The sequence below is a fragment of the Ovis canadensis genome, chromosome 13, assembly GCF_042477335.2.
Source record: "Ovis canadensis isolate MfBH-ARS-UI-01 breed Bighorn chromosome 13, ARS-UI_OviCan_v2, whole genome shotgun sequence".
Taxonomy (NCBI): domain Eukaryota; kingdom Metazoa; phylum Chordata; class Mammalia; order Artiodactyla; family Bovidae; genus Ovis; species Ovis canadensis.
Window position 1 is genome coordinate 66,590,070 of NC_091257.1, and position 20,982 is coordinate 66,611,051.

Below are 20,982 nucleotides of genomic sequence, written 5' to 3' on the forward strand. Positions count from 1 at the left end.
AATTCCTTGGACAGAGGAGCCTGTCGTGCTACAGTCCATGGGGTCGCAAAGAGTGTGACACAACTGAGCATGCACGCACCTAGCAAGGAAGAGAGGGGGAGGGGAAGACCACGAGTAGACCCAGAAAGGATGGCTACTGGGGGATTTGGGAACATTTGACCTGGAGTCTTCATCTGCTTCTGTGCACCTCCAAGTGGGTGTAGGTCCACCAGGGATTGGAAGGTTCTCAGAGAGGTTAGTTGTGTCCATCCCCAGTGGTCTGAGCCTCCTTAAGACTTTTGAAATAGCATTTATTTCAAGCGTAGCACACATAGAAAAGTGCACACATTTTAAGTGTACAGTCAATGACTTTTCACAAAGTGAATATACCCATGCAACCAGCCCCCAGAGTCTCCTTTGTGTCCCTCGCCCAGTCGCAAGCCCCCAAAGCTAACTAGAAAAAGACACCCCTCTTTTCTCCCCTTCAAGGAGGATTTGGGGAAGAGGTTTCGCAAGAGAATGTGGCTCCTGAGAGAGGGCAAATCAGGAAGCTACAAGTCCTTATCTACAGGAGGAGGGGTTGATGCCTCTCTAGCCTGTCTATACTGGAGGACCCAGGATAACCAAAGTGATCTATGTCTGTACTAGGTCTGGTTCCCCAAGACAAGGATTCATGTGCAAGTGACCTATTAAGGATATGTTCCCAGGGGAGACCAGCAAAGGGGTGGAGGAAGCAGGACAGGCAAAGGGAGGAAGTTAAGGACACACACAGCATTTTTTAATAACGTCTCAAAACTAAGAACCACCCAAAGATCCAGCAACAGTAGCGTCAATGAAGAAAACACATGATTATAGTCCACAATTGAATGCTACTTAGCAGTGAGTATAATTGAGCTGAAGTCATACACCCCAGGCTGGATACATCTCACAAACTGGGGAAAATGTTTTCAACTCATACTCCAGACAAAGGGTTCATCTTCCTTATATAGAGAGTTCCTTCAAGTTGTTAAGAGAAAGACCTCAATAGAAAAATGAGCTGGATATATGAATAGGCAATTCAGGGAAAAAGACAGGCAAACTGTTCTTAAATGTGTGAATAAATATTCAACCTGACTCATAAGACAAAATGGAAATGAAGACTCCATTTTCACTTGGAGACTAGCAAATATCATATCAATAAAGTCTCGATAACTGTTTTGGGAAGGCTGGAGGAAAATGAGCACCCCAGATGCAATTGTAAACTGGTACAAATCGGAGGGCAGCTTAACTCTATCTGCCCAAATAACAAGAGCACATATCTTTTGACCCAGAAGTCCTGCTTGTAGGAAATCATCTCACAAATGAATTTGTGTATGAAACTGTCCACTACAGCATTGTTTGTAAGAGCAAAGGGATTGGAAACCATTTCTATGCCCAAGAGGAGACTATGAATAAATGACATCATTTAACTATTAAAACTGATGTAGATTTTAGCCATTAGAATGGCTAAAATTTTAAAGGCTGGCCAACACTAAAATGTTGGTGAGGATATAAAAAACTCTGACACATTGCTGGTGGGACTGTAAAATGGTACAGGTACTTTGGAAAATAGCTTCTTTAAAAAATTAAACATGCCTTTTACTGTATGACCTTTCAATTGTACTTCTAGGTATTTACAGATGAGAATGAAAACATGTTCATAAAAAGATTTACACAGTAATTTGTGGCAGCTGTATTTAGAACAATCGAAACTGGAAAAGAACCCAAATGCCTAGCTGGAGAATAGAGAAACCGCGCTTCCCTCATACCACCGAACATGCTCAGTACTACAAAAGAGCAAATTACTGCTACATGAAACATCATAAATGAATCTCAAATGCAGAGATGGGAGGAAACCAGACACAAAAGAGTACATGCTTTGTGATTCTACTTGTTTGAGGTTCTAGAATAAGCAAATCTATAGATAGAAAATTTATCAGTGGTTGCTTGGGGTTAGGAGTTGGGGAGAGACTGACTGGGCAATCAGTCAGTCAGTTCAGTCACTCAGTCGTGACTCTGCGACCCCATAGACTGCAGCACGCCAGGCCTCCTTGTCCATCACCAACTCCCGGAGTTTACCCAAACTCATGTCCATTGAGTCAGTGATGCCATCCAACCATCTCATTCTCTGTCGTCCCCTTCTCCCACCTTCAATCTTTCTCAGCATCAGGGTCTTTTCAAATGAGTCAGTTCTTTGCATCAGGTGAACAAAGTATTGGAATTTCAGCTTCAGCATCAGTCCTTCTAACAGATATTAAGGACTGATTTTCTTCAGAATGGAATGGTTGGATCTCCTTGCTGTCCAAGGGACTCTCAAGAGTCTTCTCCAACACTATAGTTTAAGAGTATCAATTTTTCAGCGCTCAGCTTTCTTTATAGTCCAGCTCTCACATCCATATATGACTACTGGAAAAACCACAGCCTTGACTCGATGGACCTCTGTTGGCAACGTAATGTCTCTGCTTTTCAATATGCTGTCTAGGTTGGCTACCCACTTCAGTGTTCTTGCCTGGAGAATCCCAGGGATGGCAGAGCCTGGTGAGCTGCCCTCTATGGGGTCGCACAGAGTCAGACACAACTGAAGTGACTTAGCAGTAGTAGCAGCAGCAGGTTGGTCATAACTTTTCTTCCAAGGAGTAAACATCTATTAATTTCATGGTTGCAGTCACCATCTGCAGTGATTTTGGAGCCCCTCCAAAATAAAGTCTGTCCCTGTTTCCCTTGTTTTCCCATCTATTTGCCATGAAGTGATGGGACTGGATGCCATGATCTTCGTTTTCTGAATGTTGAGCTTTAAGCCAACTTTTTCACTTCCCTCTTTCACTTTCATCAAGAGGCTCTTTAGTTCTTCGCTTTCTGCCATAAGGGTGGTGTTATCTGCATATCTGAGGTTATTGACTGGGAAGAGGCACAGGGAAATTATTTGGGGGTGATGGAAATGTTCTATCTAGACTGTGGAAGTGATGACACAGGTGTATAAAGTTATCAAAACTCATCTAACTGTACACTTAAAATAAGTGCAATAATTTTAATTTTAACATCCAAAGTAATAATAATAGAATAGTAGTAATAATCATAAGAATAGTGTTGATGTGGACTTCCCCGGTGGTCCAGTTCCTAAGGCTCCCCACTTCCACTGCAGGGGCAGGGGGGTTCCATCCCCTGTCAGGAACTAAGATCCCACCTGCTGCCGCAGTATAGCCTCTCCCCACTCCCCCTGCAAAAAAAAAAAAAGAAATAGTGCTAATGAGATCTCCAATAAGAAGGATCTTCAAGGCATATTAACTGGGGGGAAAAAGGTGCAAAAAATGTTTAAAAAGAGGGGGAAAATGTTTGTATTGTCTTGGACACGCAATAAAATAATCAAAAAACCTATACAAGAAGGTAATAATAGCTTTCTGTTGGAGGGATGTGGTCTGAGAGGATGCGCTGTTCCCTGTACTTGCCACCGTACTTCCTGATGTTTGAATCAGGCCAGCATAGGTTACCCGCCCCACTGCAACTCTTACTAACTGAATTTTGAATACTCAAAAACAATACATTTGCTTAGAATTAACATTCCTCGCTGTCAGAACACATGCTACTCCCTATCCAAATTTATTACTCAGTAAACAAACTTGGGCTTCCCTGGTGGCTCAGAGGTTAAAGTGCTTGCCTACAATGCAGGAGACCTGGATCAAACCCTGGGTCAGGAAGATCCCCTGGAGAAGGAAATGGCAACCCACTCCAGTATTCTTGCCTGGAGAATGCCATGGATGGAGGAGCCTGGTGGCCTACAGTCCACGACTGAGTGACTTAACTAACTTTAACTAAACAAACTTTTTAAAACAAGAAACAAATGTCAGCGAGGCCCAAAGGATCCCCCACGTGTGGGGGTCTATGGCTGTGTGCCATTCTTCGCGCCCTGCCCACCTCCCCACCCCCATCTGCCGCCACCAGGGACACAGGGTGGCCCCACTTTCCGCCCGCCTGCCCTGCTGCCTTGTCTGTGCGGCCAGGGAACCCCAGGCCCGGGGCCTCCACGAGTCCAGCCTCCACCCGCGCGCCTCGGCCGGCAGGGGCTGGGGGCCCTGTGGCACAGAGGTTAGCTTGGGGCCGTGGCCGCACCTGCCCGGCGCGGTTACCCCGGCCCCCCTTCTCTTAGGGGCCGCCAGTCTCTCACCTGGGCAACTCTGGGCAGGACTGGTGGCAAGGTGAGGACTAAGGTCCGCCCCGAGAGCCTGCGGAGGAGGGCGCTTCTCGAGCAGACACGAGCAGCCACAGGTGGCCCCTAGCACTGTCCCTACTTCCCTGCTCGGATCCCCAGAAGCCCTTCTTGGGGGTCCCTGCCCCATCTCATTTCCCATCCCCATGAGCAGGGGCCCCTCTGAAACTTAAGCTGCGGGTCTGCTCGGGAGGGTCTCCCAAGGCGGGGGGCCCGCACAGATTCCCGCCCCCGCCCCTCCAAGCTCTAGGGGGATGGATCTGGCTCCCCGAGGGCACACGCCGCCGGCCTGGGGTCAGGACGGATGGGCGGCGATGGTGGCAGGGGCAGGCGGGGCTCCGCGCAGGGTCCCGCGAGGAGGGGGTGCGAGCCGGAGGGCCGGCTGTATAGGGCGTGGGTCGGCGGCGATCCAGATGGGGTGGAGCCGGGAGCCGGGAGCCGCAGCGACGACGCTGGGCGCTCAGAGCTATGCGTCCGGGGTCTCGGAGAGCTCGAGGGTCGCCCACGTGGGGGCTGCTGCTGCTACTGGGACTATCGTGGCCCGTGTGGGGGACGGAGGAGTTTCAAGGTGAGCGGGAGTTCCCCCACAGGGTCAGGCGAGGCACTGTTGGGATGGAGATTCAGAAATCCCCGGGAATCCCGCGGGCCAGGAGGACAGGCCCTGGGGAGGGTTTGCGAAAGTCTCCGCAGGAATTGCCCAGGGACTTTCACCTGTAGTTGGGCAGACCTCTCGCCCAATCTTCCACACTCTTCCCAGATGCCCTGTGCCAATAGTTAGGCAGAGTGGCAGGGCCCTTTCTCCTCGGAGTAGCTGCTTAGCACCCCCAAGCCCCTCTGGGATTCTCTGCTCTTGCCCATCTGCCAGTGTGAAGGTCCCTGGACCTCCATTTCCTAGGGTTCAGCGGGCCTCGGTCCTCCAGGAAGCCCCAGACCACTGGTGCCCTGGAGTCCCTGCTGCGGCCTCACACTAAGGGACTAGCTGTGGCCTCCACCCTCCTGCATCATCCCATGTTCGCTGCTTCATCCCTGGGCTCTGGGGCAGTGTGTATGTTTATACTGTTGCCTTGTTTGGTTAGATAGCAACTGCTTCAGACAGAAGGTGCCTGATAGCAGGGCCCTGAGGGAAGTCTCTAGCTCTGTCTCTTCTCAGAATGGCCCCTCCAAACTCTGTGCGAGATGGGGTTTACAAAAATCTCTCCTGTGCATCAGGTGCCTGACCAGGGGGGCAGGAAAGGCAGGGCAGCCTGGTGGCAGTGGGTTCCAGAGCACTGTGCAGGGTGTCACAGTGAGGGGCACAGTGCTAGGATCCTGCTGTGTTCTGGGATGTGCGTGGGGAGGGACAACAGCCCTCAGGCCTTTAGGAATGGTCCACAGGCATTCCAGCGCTCCTTCTTCAGCCTGAGGTCTGGGGATGATGAAGGAACCCCTGGGAGGAATGAAGAGGGGCTCTGTGCTCCCCAACACCACACTGACTCCTCCGTTTCCACTCCCATCTACCTAGTCACCACAGTTCCATCTCTGCCTCCTTGCCCGCATCAAGGTACCAATGGCCAGTGTGTGTGCGCAGGGCCAGGAGAGAACCCCCAACCCACACTCACACGTGCACAGCTTCCCCTCTCCACCTTGGGAAGCCCAGGGCCAGTTGGATCTAGTTAAATCCTCTCTGGCCTGAGACCCCCACCATGGCTCCCATACATGCACTCAGACCCCTCCCTGCACCAGCCCTTCAGCCTCCATTCCAAGGCCCTGAACCTCCCAACCCCCGCCCCCATCTCCTTAATGGCAACTGCTGATCCTCTCAAGGAGGACCTGGCAGAAGGAGACTTCCTGGAGCTGCTGCTATCCCAGGTCTTTGATGATGGGGTCTAGAGGAGGAGATGGAGAAGGAGAAAGGAGTTGCGGTGGCCTGGCAGGAGCTGAGCCACTTCCACAGGCAGCCATCTCAGCCTGGTCAGCACTGGGGGCAGGGCTCGGGGGTGGGTGGTGGGGAGTGGTCAGTTCTGGGATCTAGGCTTCCCCAGGGGCTGAGTGCCAGAGAGGCGGGAAGGTTGCCTGCAAGTTCTGGGCAGCTTAAGGTCTGATTCCTTCAGGGCGGGTGTGGGTGTGGTGAGAGTTTCTGGGGCCCACTAGGGGGGACTGGGAGCATTCCAGGGGAGCATTCCAGGCGCCCTCTGAGTAATGCTTGGCTCCTGGAGCCCCTTTAAGCATTCCCAGCCTGGGAGCACTCAGGCTCTGACTCCAAAACAACCCCCATCCCACCCCCCGCCTCCACAAAGGGGGGCTTCTGGGCCAGGGTCCCTGGAAGCCCTGCCCCTAGCACAAAACCCCAGGGGAAGCTCTGGGCAACATCTGGTGGTTGTTTTTCTCAGATGGTGCCAGAGGAACAGGCGTCCTTTTTCACAGATCTCTCACCCTAAAAGCATTTGCTGCCCCATCTGAAAATACCCAAAGCTGCCTCCCATTTCCTTTACCCTGTTTTGGGGGCCTTGGTCTCTTCCTGGTGATCTTTGATCCCCGTTTTCCCCTCCCAAGGTCATTAGAGCTCCCGAGTACCCAGCTGAGTTGTTCTTCCCAGACTCCTCTCTCTTCTGCCTCCCTGGCAGCTCCTGGGTTCCAAGGATGCCCCAAGGGTAGTCCCCCTTCTCCAGGCTAAACCTTTGAGTATTGAAGATGAAGTGTCCTGTTCCTGCCTGCTGACATCCTCTGACTCTACCCCTGTGTTGTCTCCAACTTCCCTCTGTCCCTCTTACCCTGTGCTCTGTCCTCACCCCAGGAAACACCCTTGGAAAGCCAGTCGTTCTGCATTGGAGCCTAGATGGACGACCCCAGCGCATGGTCACCCTGGAGGAGCCGGTCAGTACCAGACCATCCCTTTCCATGTAGAGGCCCAGAGTCTCTCGGCCCCTTTGTTCCTCCCCAGATTTCAGCATGGCAGTTTTGCTAGGGTCCCTAGATTCCCCAGTCCTTTAGGCCCCTCCCCAAAGGTTTGGCAGGTGGGGGTGGGAGACATCTAGATGGAGAGAGGTTTCACACATGGAAGTCATTTTCCCATTTCCTCTCCCCCACCTCCTCCCTAACCCTTTCTTTCCAGTATTATTCAGGCCACCTCCACCCCATCAGGCAGAGATGGAGCCAGAGTTTGTGGGGCCTAAAGTTTTTCAGGGACATTTTTAAGAAAACAACAAAATATCTTCCTTTTGCAAAGTGATACTGGATGCATTGCTGTCCTCACCAAGACCCTGTTGTTTAGGGACCTGAAACTTCAACCTCACTGACTCATGCAGGATCTACTTCTGCCCTTAGATGCAAATCCACCCTGTTTTGTTTCTTGTGGATGCTCTACCTCAGTCTCCCAACAGTCATCCATCACACACTTCCAGAATAACCTTGTCCCCATCTGTATGTGTCGCACAGCTGTGCTGCACAGAGCCCAACATCCTTTGTATGCCCATTTCACAGAGGGGCAGACTGAAGCCCAGAAAACTTGGAGAACTGCTCAAGGTCACACAGCTCTTTAATCCATAAGCCTGAGACCTGCTAAGGTCTGAAAAACTTCAAACCATTGGCCAATGTCTCCCACGCCTTGAAAGGCCTATTCATCCTGAATTATCAGGAAAGAGTGGACAACCCACTGTCCAAACCTGCAAGGAAGAAGGCAGAAGAGCACTGCCATGAAGGCCAGGGTGCCCCCAGGCCCAGCACCTCTCAATCTAGGGCCCTCCCTGGGTCCCCCAGACCCCCAGGGCCTCAATTCAAGTGGTCAGCATGGTGCTGGCCTGAGATTTGAGACTGTTCCTCACATGCTGGGGCCAGCCTGACTGTAGACCTCCTTCTGGGCTTGGCCTGGGTTGTGACCAAACAGGAGGGGAATGCCAGAAGGGCTTTGCTTTCCCCACTGTCTCTGTCCCTGGGAAGCCAGCCAAGATGAGGACAGCAGACAGCGTGGCAGGGAGTCGTGTCCTTGAGGCAGGGAACACCTACATTTCAGGTTGGAGATGGAGTACGTGGTGAGGGGTAGGGCCACTGGAGGGGGAGAAATGAGGACAGCGGGGGGCGCAGAGAACAGAAAGAGGGATGGGAGTGGGGCAAGGGGATGCTTTCCAGCTGGACTGCCTCCTTTCTCCAGTACAAGAAGTGGCATTCCGGCCACATGAGATCATGCTAGGGGCACAGGGGTGGGGGTGGGGGGCTTTAGGCTGGGGGAAGGGACTATCTGCTCCCCACCTGCAGAGGAAGAGCCCTCCCAACAAGACTCTGAGCCTCTTGGCCTGAGGCCCAGGACAGTGCATTGTGGGATAAAAGGGAAGGGCCAGCATTTCAAAGACATAGCCTCTCTTCAGGAGGCTCCCAGCTTGCTTCAACTCTGGGCCCCCAGCCAGGCTGAGTGGACAAAGTGGGGCAGATGGATACTCCTGCAGGGTGGAAGCGGCAAAGAAGGTAGGGGGAAGGAGAGGTGGGCAGGCTGGCCCCAGGCTCACACTCCTGACATCTAGCCAAGAAGAAATCCAGTGTTTTTCTCTTGGCTTGGGTTGTGGGTCAGGGTTTATGTTCCAGGCTCAAGGATGCAGGTGTGAGGTGAGCCTGCTAGGGGTGTAGGAAAATTTGGTGGCAGGGGGAGGAGTTTGTCAGCTTTGGAGGCAGAGGTGCTAAGTCTGAATCCTACAGGGAGTGAAAGGAGAGGTTGTGAGGAGGCCCAGGCCGTGGCTACCCCACTCTCCAGCATCAACGTCTTCAGGACCGCACTGTCCTCTCTGTGTAGAGGGAGCCTTCTGGGCATGAAAGAGGAAGGCAGGCCAGAAGAGTCCAGGGCCCTCAGGCAAGGAATGGCATCTTTCCGAGACCCTTCATCTCTCCAGGGAGGATGCGGAGTGAACCTAGAAGGCTCTGTCAAATGGCTGCTGTTAGAACAGACATTCTGAGTTTGGGGACATCTTTGCATGTTTGCAGGCCACACCCATCCGCACCCACCATGGCAAGTGGAGGTCTTCTGCCCTGTGCCTCTGTGCTCTCCCCGTGAACTCCCTTGTCAGCTACCTCCATATTCCTCCTGCTCCCTGGCAGGCAGAGGGCCTGGATGCCCACCCTCTCAGCCCTATACTCCTTTTTGCCCAGGTCCCAAAGCTAGAAGTGAGGCTGGTGGCCTTGGAGGCTGAAGGTCAAGAGCTCCTGCTAGAGCTGGAGAAGAATCAGTGAGTACCAGGCTGGGGAAAGAGCTGGGAGCCAAGAACAGCCCCTTTCTCGGGGGAAGGATCACTGCTGGGGGCAGGGATGGATGGGAACCCCAGAGGGAGGCTGGATGGGGTGAGAGCCCCAGAGGAGGAGGTGCAGGTTACAGGGAGAGTCAATGTTAGTCTCGACTGGCTCCCTCGAGACTGAAATGGGTTATTGAGGCTGGATTCACTGTAGGGCATATCTCTCATCCCAGCCCCAGGCACATCTTGTCAGCTTCCTGCCACAAATGAGTGAGCATCACCTTCTGGGTGCTCACAGGGTGTGGTGAGTCAAAAGAGAATCCAAGATGGACTCCAAGAATGGGCAGGTGGTCCAGAAGGCGGGAATGCCAGGCACAAAAGTACAGTGACTACAAAGCAAAGGTCAAGGCACATTCAGGGGGTAGCAATTTGTCTGGCTTGCCTGGGGAGTCTCCTTCTATAGGGAAGGGAGCAAAGAGAAACAAATTTGGGGAGTCCTAGTAGGGCCAGATTACAGAAGGCCATTTTGGTGCTGAGTGTCCAGGATAGTGCAAAGCCAAAGATTTTGAGCTGTGAATGAACAAGCAGAGCTGGGCTGGGTGAGGTGAGTGTCTAAGATGGAGAGTGGGTTCTTGAAACCATCTAGGTTGTATTACCGACATCTCTTATTTTCAATTGCTTGTTTCATCACAGGCACTGTTCTGAGCATCCTACATACACATTTTTTTTATTCTCCCCCATGCACTGAGAACAAACTTAGGTTCCACCATGCCTAACTACAGTTTCTCTGTGGTTCAATATCCCCATATGTTAAAAGAGGTGATCACATCACCTCCTCCCTAGGTTTGAGTGTGTGGGTGCAGTCGGGGAGCAAAGCTGGAGGAGGGGGAAGGACTGGAGAGTGGAGACGCAGGTATCACAAGTCTTTGGGGGCAGTTTTGGGGTAAAGAGGTCAAGGTGGAGAGGGATGAAGGATTTTCTTCAAAGAGAAGTTGACTGAATGTTGATCTATCTTGGTGGGAAGGATGCTGGTGAGGTGAAGCCTGAAGATGAAATCATTACTTGAGTGGGGTCTGGAGAAGGAGAGGAGGAGGATCCCTGCTCACATGGGCGGGATCTGCAGGTGTGATTTCTGTATCCTCTGGAAGTAGGGAGTGAGCCTCAGTGAAAGACAGCTGGGGAGATATGTAGCATCTGGGGGCCTGAGGAGATTTGAAGGAACTTTGAGTGGGAGGAGGTGCCCCAGAGCAAGGGGTCTCCAACCTCTAGGATCTAATGCCTGATGATCTGAGGTGGAGCTGATGTAATAATAGAAATAAAGTGCATCATAAATACAATGTGCTTGAATCATCCCCACCCCATCCCACCCCTACCAACCCCACCTCACCCCTGTCCATGGAAGAATTGTCCTCCATGAAACTGGTCCCTGGTGCCCAAAATGTTGGGAACTTCTGGGCTAAAGGTTTGTCCAGATATCCAACAAGGGGAGGCAGCAGCCAGGGCCAAGGAGTTCACACTTCCTTGTCTCCAAGGTCCGCCTTCTCGGCAGTGTTTCCTGACCCCTCTCCCCCTTCCCAGTCTAATACCCCTGACCTGTGGATCCAGCAGCTTGCCATAGGTCCCACGAGAACCACAAACTTTCCCCTGTTCCTGCTCCTCCCTGGTGCTCCCCACACTCCCATTTCCACATCTAAGCCATTACCAAGACTCCTTCCTGACCTTCACCTTGCTCCCTCTTGCCCAAGATTTTTCAGAGCTAAGCAATGCACAATCACTCCTGTCCTTTCTTTAAGAGACACCTTGAAAGGGAAAGTTGCTCAGCCATGTCTGACTCTTCGGGACCTCATGGCCTATACAGTCCATGGAATTCTTGAGGCCAGAATACTGGAGTGGGTAGCCTTTCCCTTCTCCAGGAGATTTTCCCAACCCAGGGATCAAACCCAGGTCTCCCGAATGATGGGCAGATTCTTTACCAACTGAGCTATGAGGGAAGCCCATATAAGACACACCTTGGCTGCTTCTTAAGTGCTAGCCCTGTGCCTCACTCATCAGTTCAGTTCAGTTCAGTTGCTCAGTTGTGTCTGACTCTTTGCGACCCCGTGGACTGCAGCACGCCAGGCCTCCCTGTCCATCACCAACTCCCGGAGTTCACTCAAACTCATGTCCATTGGAGTCAGTGATGCCATCCAACCATCTCATCCTCTTCTCCCGCCTTCAATCTTTCCCAGCATCAGGGGCTTTTCAAATGAGTCAGTTCTTCACATTAGGTGGCCAAAGTATTGGCGTTTCAACTTCAGCATCAGTCCTTCCAATGAATATTCAGGACTGATTTCCTTTAGGATGGACTGGTTGGATCCCCTTGGGACTCTCAAGAGTCTTTTCCAACACCACAGTTCAAAAGCATCAAAAGACATTACATTACTTTGCCTCACTCAAAGAGCTACTCAATTAGCATTTAGAGAGGAAGACCAGAGGGTGAGGCAGGGCTGGATTAGGTAATTTCTGCAACACCCCCTCCCAGCAGGCTGCTGGCCCCAGGATACACAGAAACCCACTACAGCCCAGATGGGCAGCCGGTAGTGCTGTTCCCCAACCACAAGGTGAGATGCTTCCAAGGGCCCTGAGGACAGGGTGAGGAGTGCTGGGGAACACACCCCTGAGGGCCTCTCCACCATTCCCCCCTTCTGTTCTAAGAAGAAGCTGGAGCTAGTCCCCCACCACGCTTTCTTTCTTGCCCCTCCACTTCAGCCCTGGCTGAGATTTGGGGCTGGGTCCTTTGCTCTCCAGGATCACTGCCACTACCATGGGCATGTGAGGGGCTTCCCGGACTCCTGGGTGGTCCTCAGCATCTGCTCTGGGATGAGGTGAGGAGTTCTGGGGGAGGAGGCTGGACCTGGGGTTAGGGAAAGATGTCCCCTGACTGCCCTCCCCTGCACCCCTTTGCACCCTAGGGGCCTGATCACACTCAGCAGCAATGCCAGCTATTATGTGCATCCCTGGCCAGCTGGGGACTCCAAGGACTTCTTGACCCATAGGATCTTCCGGGTGGAGCAGCTGTTCAGCGGGAAAGGAACCTGTGGCCACAGGGACCCAGGGGACAAAAGGGACATGACCAGCCTTTTGTGTGCCACCCAGATCAGGGTCAGGGGCATGGGCAGGGGTGGGAATGCAGTATCCAAAGCCCTTTAAAATCAGAAGAGACAGGAACAGTGCAGCCCCAATTTAGGGCCTCCTGTCTTGATATTTTTATTTGGAAGCTGAAGGAACAAATTCTAGCAAAATATTTTAGAGTTAATTTTGTGCTCTCTGAGGTCTGGGGTTGGTGGTCAGGGTTCAAGCCCGGCAGCCTGCCACTCAGGATCACCATTGCCACCCCTACCCAGGAGAGGCGGGAGTCCCTCCGAAGCCCGAGGTACCTGGAGCTGTACATAGTGGGGGACCACACCCTGGTGAGAGGAGCCCCAGGGGGGTTGGAGAGCCTGGTTGGGGTCAGTTCAGCCTGTCGTCACTCCGCCACCGTATCTCTCCCTCTCTAGTTTTTGACTCAGCACCGGAACTTGAACCACGCCAAACAGCGTCTTCTGGAGGTCGCCAATTATGTGGATCAGGTTGGGTCGGCAGGGAGAGAGCCCTTCTGGGGGTGACTGCGAGGGGGCAGACTTGGAGATAGGGAGAGGGAACGGAGGGGAGAAAAGAGAGGTGCTCCCGTGGAGGAGCCCAAGCACCAAGGGGGTCCTCCGCTTCAGTCTGCTCCCCTGCGTCGGCAGATTCTCAGGACTTTGGACATTAAGGTGGTGCTGACCGGCCTGGAAGTGTGGACCGAGCAGGACCAGAGCCGCGTCACGCCAGACGCGAACGCCACGCTGTGGGCCTTCCTGCAGTGGCGCCGGGGGCTGTGGGCGCGGCAGCCACACGACTCTGCTCAGCTGCTCACGTGGGTGCCACCTACCCCCGCGCGGTCCCCGGGTCCCCGCTTGGCGTCTCGGACTCCCGGCCCGCCCGGTCATGCCGCCCTCCGTTCTCAGGGGCCAAGCTTTCCGGGGCGCCACAGTGGGCCTGGCACCCGTCGCGGGCATGTGCCTCGCGGAGAGCTCTGGAGGCGTGACGACAGTGAGCACCACCCGTTACTGAAGCGGGAGGAGAGGTGCTGGGGAGTGGTCCTCGCAGCCCGCAGTGACCGTAGCCTTGCCCTCCCAGGACCACTCGGAGTTCTCCATTGGTGCTGCAGCCACCATGGCCCACGAGATAGGCCACAGCCTGGGCCTCAGCCACGACCCCCACGGCTGCTGCGCGGAGGCGGCGGTGGAGCAGGGCGGCTGCGTGATGGCGGCGGCTACCGGGTATCCTCGCCAGCCCGGGGTGCGGGGGGTGCGGGGGCGGGGCTGCCGGGCGGGACCTGGGCCTTCCTCTGCTGCCTTTCTGTGGGAGAAATAGTTATCCTTGTTTCTTCCGTGAAATCGGGATGATGGTAACAGTTCCCGCTCTAAAGCAGGCAAAGTGGATTCCCATGATGTGATAAATTATTTTCAGAACAACCATTCGAGGTGACTCCAACCCCGGGAAGAGTGGCTTTGGGTCGGGATTTGACCTTGGGTCCTGGGCCACTCGCTCTTGGCGTCACACCCTCCTGCCTCGCGCTCGCTGTGTGACTTTGCGCGAGTTACTTACCCTTTCTGGGTTCTGCCTCTAGAGAGCTGTCCGTCGCGCAAGCTGTGTCTGCGCATCTACCGGCCGCGTAGCCGAGCGCCAGTGTGCTGGGGGGGAGGGACTGGAGACACGCAGGGGTTGGCAGGGGTGGTCTCCGCACGCCCGACGCCCTCCCCCGTCCGTAGGCACCCGTTCCCTCGCGTGTTTAGCGCCTGCAGCCGCCGCCAGCTGCGCGCCTTCTTCCGAAAGGGAGGGGGCGCTTGTCTCTCCAACGCGCCGGACTCCGGGCTCCTGGTGCCGCAGGCGCGCTGCGGGAACGGCTTTGTAGAAAAGGGCGAGGAGTGCGATTGCGGCGCCGGCCAGGTGGGGTCCGCAAGACCAGCCCCGGGGGACCAAACTGGTTCCCGCTCGCCCCCTCCCCGGAGGTCTGAGCGCTGCGCCCTCACCTGGTCCCTCCTCGCCTTCCCGGCTCCAGGAGTGCCCCGACTCCTGCTGCCTGGGCCACAGCTGCTCGCTGCGTGCGGGAGCCCAGTGCACCCACGGGGACTGCTGCGCGCACTGCCTGGTGAGAGTGTGGGAGGCTGCGGGGTGAGGCTTGGGGGCACTTGGGAGCCGGCCTGTCGGTCTTGGCTAATTGGCGCCCTTGGGTTCCCTTGTGGGTGCTGGCTCTGCTCTGTGCATGGGTTCTCCTGAACTTCCCCACCGGGCTCTCCCGTATCTCTGTTCGTTGTCTCTCTATGCCTCGCCACCTTCCCTTCACCCGGGTCACCTACGTAGCTGAAGCCGGCGGGCACGCCATGCCGCCCGGCTGCGGGCGACTGTGACCTCCCCGAATTCTGCACCGGAGCCTCCCCTTATTGCCCGCCGGACATTTACCTACTGGACGGCTCGCCCTGCGCCAGAGGCCGCGGCTACTGTCGGGACGGCGCGTGTCCCACGCTGGAGCAGCAGTGCCAGCAGCTCTGGGGGCCTGGTGAGACCCGGAGCGCGCGCTCCGCCCCCATCCGCAGTTCTGCGCTGCTTAGTCCTCTAGGGGAAGTGGGCGGGGGGTGGGGTGGGGTGGAAATTGAGGCAGAAGGGGCGTGGCTCCAGTCTGGGCTGTCCCCAGTCCCGCCCCTGCTTCCTCAGGCTCGCGCCCAGCCCCGGAGGCTTGCTTCCAGGTCTTGAACTCCGCGGGAGACGCCCAGGGGAACTGCGGCCAGCAGGGGGACGGCAACTTCGTACCCTGTGCGCAGAGGTGGGGAGCGGAGGGAAGGGAAACTGGGGAAGAGGGTGTGGAGAAACACCACGCGGTTTGACTACCTCCGTTTCTCTCTAGGGATGCGCAGTGTGGGAAACTGCAGTGCCAGGGCGGGGAACAGAGCGCACTGGTGCCACACGCGGTTCCGGTGGACTCCACCGTACACCTGGGCAGCCGCGAGGTGACTTGCAGGGGAGCTTCCGTGCTGCCCGGTGCCCAGCTGGACCTGCCTGACTTGGGCCTGGTAGAGGCAGGCACCCAGTGTGGACCTAGAATGGTGAGCCCTGCCCACCCAACCCCTCGCTGCCACTTGAGTCCCATGGGTCAGAGCCTCACTCCCCCTCACTGCCCAGTGCCCACACTGCCCATAGGTGTGCCAGGAAAGGCGCTGCCAGAACACTACTTTCCGAGAGCTGGAGCTCTGCCTGATGGCCTGCCATGGCCACGGGGTGAGTGGCCTGAAAGGTGTGTGGGGGTTGACCCTGGGAGTCCCCAGTCTCATGGGACCCTCTTTTTCTCTTTTCCTCTTCAGGTTTGCAATAGTAACCGTAACTGCCATTGTGCTCCAGGCTGGGCTCCGCCTTCCTGTGACAAGCCAGGGTTGGGCGGCAGTGTGGACAGCGGTCCTGTGCAGCCTCAAAGTGTGCCCACGGGGGGGTGAGGGGGGTGGAGGGCAGGCGGGGAGGAGCCATGTGGTGCACTCAGGACTCAGACGTAGCCTGTCCTCGCAGACCGGGACGCCTTCACACTGGCGGTGATCCTTAGCTCTGTGATGCCTCTGCTCCCTGGGGCTGGCCTGGCCTGGTGCTGCTGCCGGCGTCCCGGACTCTGTCTCCAGCGATGCTTCTGGGGCTCCAGGAGGGACCTCATGTGCAGTGGGTAGGCACTGAGGTCTAACAGCTCCTCAGAGCTCTGCTGGACCTGGTGTAGCTGGGGTGGGGTCTGTTCTCCTCAGGTGCAGAGAGGCAGGCAGAAGCAATGGAAAGAAGCCTTGAGCAGAAGGCCCCAGTGGTCTTCCAGTGAAGCCAGAGGTGTAGGTCCATGCAGGGCCCCCACAGCCCCCAATACTGTGGTTCAGTACCCCTTTTCCACGTCTCCTGTTTCTCCTATCAAGAGGCTGCTTTATCCTTGGCTTTACCCTGTTTTTCCACCAGCTTATGGTGCAACTCTTGCTCTACTGTGCTCTTCAAGGCCCCTCCAGTTTCTCTCTCATGAACTTTCAGCCCTCTGACATTTCCTCTGCCAAAATCTCTGCTGTTACCCCCTTCAAGTTCCCAAATGCTGGGGCCAACACACCTTTCCTTTCCTTGCCACTGGGCAGCTGTGGCACTGGCTGCCTTGTGCCAAGGGCCTGCCCCTAACCAGAGCTCCATGACCTGGGATGAGGGCCACGTGATACCAAGTATCATCAGTCTAGGGCGGCCTCCTCACTGCGTGCTGGGCAAGGCAGGCCCCTTTTGACCACCTCTGACACAGTCTGGCCTTGGGGACATTCTGGGCAAAATGAGGGAGAGGGCATGGTTTGGACTGGAGATGGGAATACAGGGCATCCCAAATAGGAGCAGGGCACAGCTGAAAGGGCCTTGACACAATGAGAGTTGATTGTGGGTCTGCGAGCAGAGGATCAAGGTAGTCAGAGCTTGGTGTGTCGTCACTGGGAGCTTACAGGAGGCAGCGACTACATGTCTTCACCTGGTAAAGTATTGAGATTGTTGTTTCAAAGAGATATCAAAGGAAGTGGTAAGGCCCTGGAAGATGAGGTGTGAGCAGCTGAGCATAACTCAGAGTCATCAAAGGCAGCAGGGTTACCTGATAGCAAGGAGCACAGACATGGGTACCACTGGGAGAGGAAGTCCCATCCCTCTTTGGGACCCGTGTGACATCAACATCTGGAAGATGTTCGGGTGTGCCAGCGTTTGGGGAAAATGTCAGGGTTGGAGAGAGAAAGTGTCTAAGGCCCTGGGAAGCATAAGTCTCTATGGTTCCCCTCAGAAGGGAGTAGGAAGCGAACTGGGGAGAGTGATCTGGGTGCAAGCCTCTACCACAGGGAAGCAGCCCCAGGGTGCCATGCTGTCTCAGTCTTCTGGTCTCTTACCCACTGCCCAGATCCAAAGATGGCCCATGCAGAGGCCACCCTCTGGGCAGCATTCACCCAATGGAGTTGCGCCTGACAGCCCCTCAGGAGCCCCAGCCCTTGGGTGAGTGAGGCACAGCAGGAGATGGGGAGGGAAGGGAAGGGATGGGCTCTTGTCTTCTCTTTCCAGCCGGGCCCCTCCTCTCCACCTAGCACCCAGTCACCTTGAGCCCTGTGCCCCACCCTGCACCAGGGACTCTTGCCACCTTTATTCACAGCACTGTTCCCCACCTGTTGCTTCCCAGACCTTGAGAACTCTGCTAGAACCCAACAGCCACCTTGAGAAGCCTGTTCCTCATAGTCCTGCTTGTACCCCTAAGGTAGGTGGGGCCCTCCCCCTCCCATAGTTCATTTATCCTCCTCTAGCCCCTTATCTCACAGTCCCTGACTCTGTTTTTGAACTTGTACATTATGGAAATGAGACAGACCTTGTGGAGAAGCTGTTGTCTGAGGCCGGTTGCTGGAGGGGAGGAAGAAGTTCTATGATTTTCCCTGAGGGAAGAGAGAGGGTCCCAGCCCTTCCCGGGAACCTCCACCTCATTCTCAGCAGGTAGAGTCCAAAAGCCAAGATCCTGTCTCTGGTGAAGTGACTCCTGACATGAGAAGACTTAAGGACAAGTGGCTACTAACTGCCATTCCAAGGAACTCGGACCTCCAGGGGGAAAAGCCAGCAACTCAGCTGACTTTTTGCACCTTCAGGCAGCTTTGAAATTTCTTCCCTGAGTTACTGACATACCACCTACTCCAAGACCCTGGAACCTCATCAGAATTTGCACAGTGCTGTCCCCAGTCCTCAGGGCTGTGGGATCCTCTTAAGAGTACACCTTCCAGCGTAAGCAAGAATCCATCCAACCCAGGAGTGAAGGCCATGTAGTCACTGACCTCCTGTCACTAGGGAGCGCTGGGTCAGGCTGGGCACCCAGAGAGGCCTCTCTGTCCCAGGAGTCTGCTGTTGTTGCTCAGTCCCCTAGTCGCCTCTGACTCTTTGCAACTTCATGGACTGCAGCACCCCTGGCCTCCCTGTCCCTCACCACCTCCTGGAGTTTGCCCAAGTTCATGTCCATTGCATTGGTGATGCCGTCCAGTCATCTTATCCTCTGATGCCCTCTTCTCCTGCCCTTGATCTTTCCTAGCATCAGGGACTTTTCCAGTGAGTCATCTGTTCACATCAGATGATCAAAATACTGGAGCTTCAGCTTCAGCATCAGTCCTTTCAGTGAATATTCAGGATTGATCTCCCTTAAGATTGACTGGTTTGATCTCTTTGCAGTCCAAGGGTCTCTCAGGAGTCTTCTCCAACACCACAGTTTGAAGGCATCAATTCTTTGGCATTCTGGCTTCTTTATGGTCCAGCTCTCACAACCATACGTGACCATTGGGAAGATCATAGCACTGACTATACAGACCTTTGTCAGCAGAGTAATGTCTCTGCTTTTCAACACACCGTCTAGGTTTGTCATAGCTTTCCTGCCAAGAAGCAATCATCTTTCTGATTACATGGTTGCAGTCACCGTCCAGTTAAGTACAATGCAGTCACCTGAACAGAACTGTATAAAAGGAGTCTGTTACTCATACTTTATTCAGACCTAGCTCTTAGGAGGCCAGCAACTGCTAGACCAGAACCCTGGACCCCAGGGGCCCTATATTTCAGACTGAAGCCACTTCCCTGGAATCTTACCCCTGCAAAACAAACAAATTTTCTGTGTCCTATTCTCTCTTATCCCTCATATGCATCCTCTGCCCCACCCCATTCCTAGTCCTCTGGCGAGATTTTAGAGGAGCCCGGGGCTGCTGCAGTCCCCTCATTTTGGATGTTAATCAACCCCTCCTTCATTTCATGGGAGGGAATAAAGAGAGCCATTTTGGAGAGGACTTCAAAGAAGTCAGAAGAAAACCATGTTGCCCTTGGGCCTCTGTGAGTCTTCTCTGTCTGTAAATTCAACTTCATGGGACTCCCTGAGGGTGACAAAAGGTGGTGTCTGGAACCTCGGATGACAGCCAGGACCCAGAGATACTGGGCATAAGATGGTGTTGCCTTGCTTGAATGATCCCTTGTCTCCACCTCTCCTGCCTCCCTTGGACACTCTCAGAAGCCATTTACTGTCTCCCCTTGCTGCATACAAGAGTTGCTTAGTGACCTTCTTTATCAGCTAGATATTGCTATGTAACAAAACCACCCCAAAACTTAGTAGCTTCAAACAATAACCAATTCTGTGAGTTGGCAAATTAGGTTGAACTCAGCTGCTGGTTTGATTGGTCTCAACTCACCTCACTTATACATTTGCAGTTAACTGTTGGCCATTGCTTTTGGGGTTGGCTGGCTTTTGGGTAGGGGGTTGGGGAGAGTGGGCTTTGTGTCTCTCATTTTCCAGGAGGCTAGCCCAGGTTTGTTCACAAATAGCTGGGGAGGGTTCTAAGAGAGCAGGAACAGGATTAGAGTGAAACAAGGGAGGCACTTATCTTGGGCACAAAAAAAGTAATCAAGATAAGTAATATTTTAATGTAATATTTTGTAAAGATCAAAATTAATACAAAAGTCCATGATGAGCAAAATAACAGGATCAGTTACCGAAAGCTTTTAGGAAACTGAAACAAACAAAAACTCTGTAGTTGTGATCTTGAGGCAAGTACCTCACTCACTGCCTCCTGCAGAAGAGCATGTGGAAGCTTGCCAGGCTTCTTGAGAGTCTATGACCCGCACATTTTACTTCCGTAACATTCTGTTGGTCAAAGCAAGTCAAGGATTCCAGGGGTTGGGAGGTAAACTCCACCTACACTCCAGGGAGGAGCAGCAAAATCACATTTCAGAAAATGTGAAGAATTGCAAAATTTTTGCAATCACTCGCTGGCAGCAGAGTAGCAAGCCTCAAGGCTCAGGCCTTGCTTTCACGCTACCACCGAAAGGCGCTGAATGAGACTGTTTGCTAAAGCCCCTTCCTACGCTCTCTATGGGATTCTGATTCATAGAGATGACAGAACAATAACACACAGAGGTTAGTGCCATTGAAAGAAGTTTTTATCACTTACAGTTCCCTCAAGAAGGGGGTTGCCCACCGAGCAGAGTCAGATAGGGAAGCACCCAGTTTGTAAGGAAAGACTGAGGAACTGCCAGATTGGAAGAAACTAAGGCAACATTGACCACTAAGTGCATCGTGGGATTCTGGATGGGATCTTGAAACAAAGGACATAAGTGGAAAGACTGCGGAAATGCAAAGGGATTTACAGTTAAGTGTCTTGTACCAATGTTAATTTCCTTGTTTTAGTAATTGTACTATGGTCAGGTAAGATGGTGATGTTAGGGGAAACCAGTTTTCCCTTCACCATCTGAAGGGAAAACCACCAAACTGGTTTTATATCCTTCACCCAGAAGGATATAAAGGGAGCACTAGCATTTTTGCAGTGTTCTAACTTTTCTGTAAGTCTAAATATCAGCTAATAAAAAGTTAAAAATGAAATTATAAAAGGAGAAGAATTATGTTGTTCCATAAATTTAGTAATTTAGTATGGCAGAGACAAGGTCAAGTGGCTCCCAGATCTATCTGAAGGTGCAGCCTGGGCGGGGACTCAG

General features: G+C 53.8%; 1 protein-coding gene and 1 long non-coding RNA gene across 8 annotated transcripts; one reads left to right on the forward strand and one right to left on the reverse strand.

The window, feature by feature from the left end:
• Positions 1-735: 735 nt before the first annotated feature.
• LOC138417016 (uncharacterized) lies at positions 736-14,602 on the reverse strand. 2 transcript variants are annotated; one of them, XR_011247943.1, is made up of 3 exons: positions 14,487-14,602; positions 14,062-14,360; positions 736-3,214 (listed from the first exon to the last, which is right to left on the reverse strand). It is a non-coding gene; the product is annotated as an uncharacterized lncRNA (long non-coding RNA). The 2 variants fall into 2 exon arrangements; XR_011247942.1 differs by lacking the exon at positions 736-3,214 and adding an exon at positions 12,578-13,812.
• On the forward strand, positions 4,610-20,877 carry ADAM33 (ADAM metallopeptidase domain 33). Of its 6 annotated transcripts, none has more exons than XR_011247940.1 (22): positions 4,610-4,769; positions 6,975-7,054; positions 9,314-9,390; positions 11,915-11,993; positions 12,181-12,257; positions 12,345-12,534; positions 12,777-12,842; positions 12,930-13,001; positions 13,161-13,327; positions 13,419-13,503; positions 13,591-13,733; positions 14,226-14,403; positions 14,516-14,605; positions 14,818-15,013; positions 15,169-15,277; positions 15,359-15,557; positions 15,634-15,729; positions 15,813-15,921; positions 16,012-16,159; positions 17,387-17,478; positions 17,660-17,734; positions 17,962-20,877. XR_011247940.1 is itself a non-coding variant. In XM_069546580.1 (22 exons), the coding sequence occupies exons 1-21, from the start codon at positions 4,670-4,672 to the stop codon at positions 17,695-17,697; spliced, it is 2,373 nt and encodes a 790-aa protein (XP_069402681.1). In that variant the 5' UTR covers positions 4,612-4,669; the 3' UTR covers positions 17,698-17,734; positions 17,841-20,877. The 6 variants fall into 6 exon arrangements, 4 of the variants coding, with proteins under 4 accessions (XP_069402681.1, XP_069402680.1, XP_069402682.1 ...); XR_011247941.1 differs by having other exon boundaries at positions 17,965-19,308; XM_069546580.1 differs by having other exon boundaries at positions 4,612-4,769; positions 15,652-15,729; positions 17,841-20,877.
• Positions 20,878-20,982: the final 105 nt, after the last annotated feature.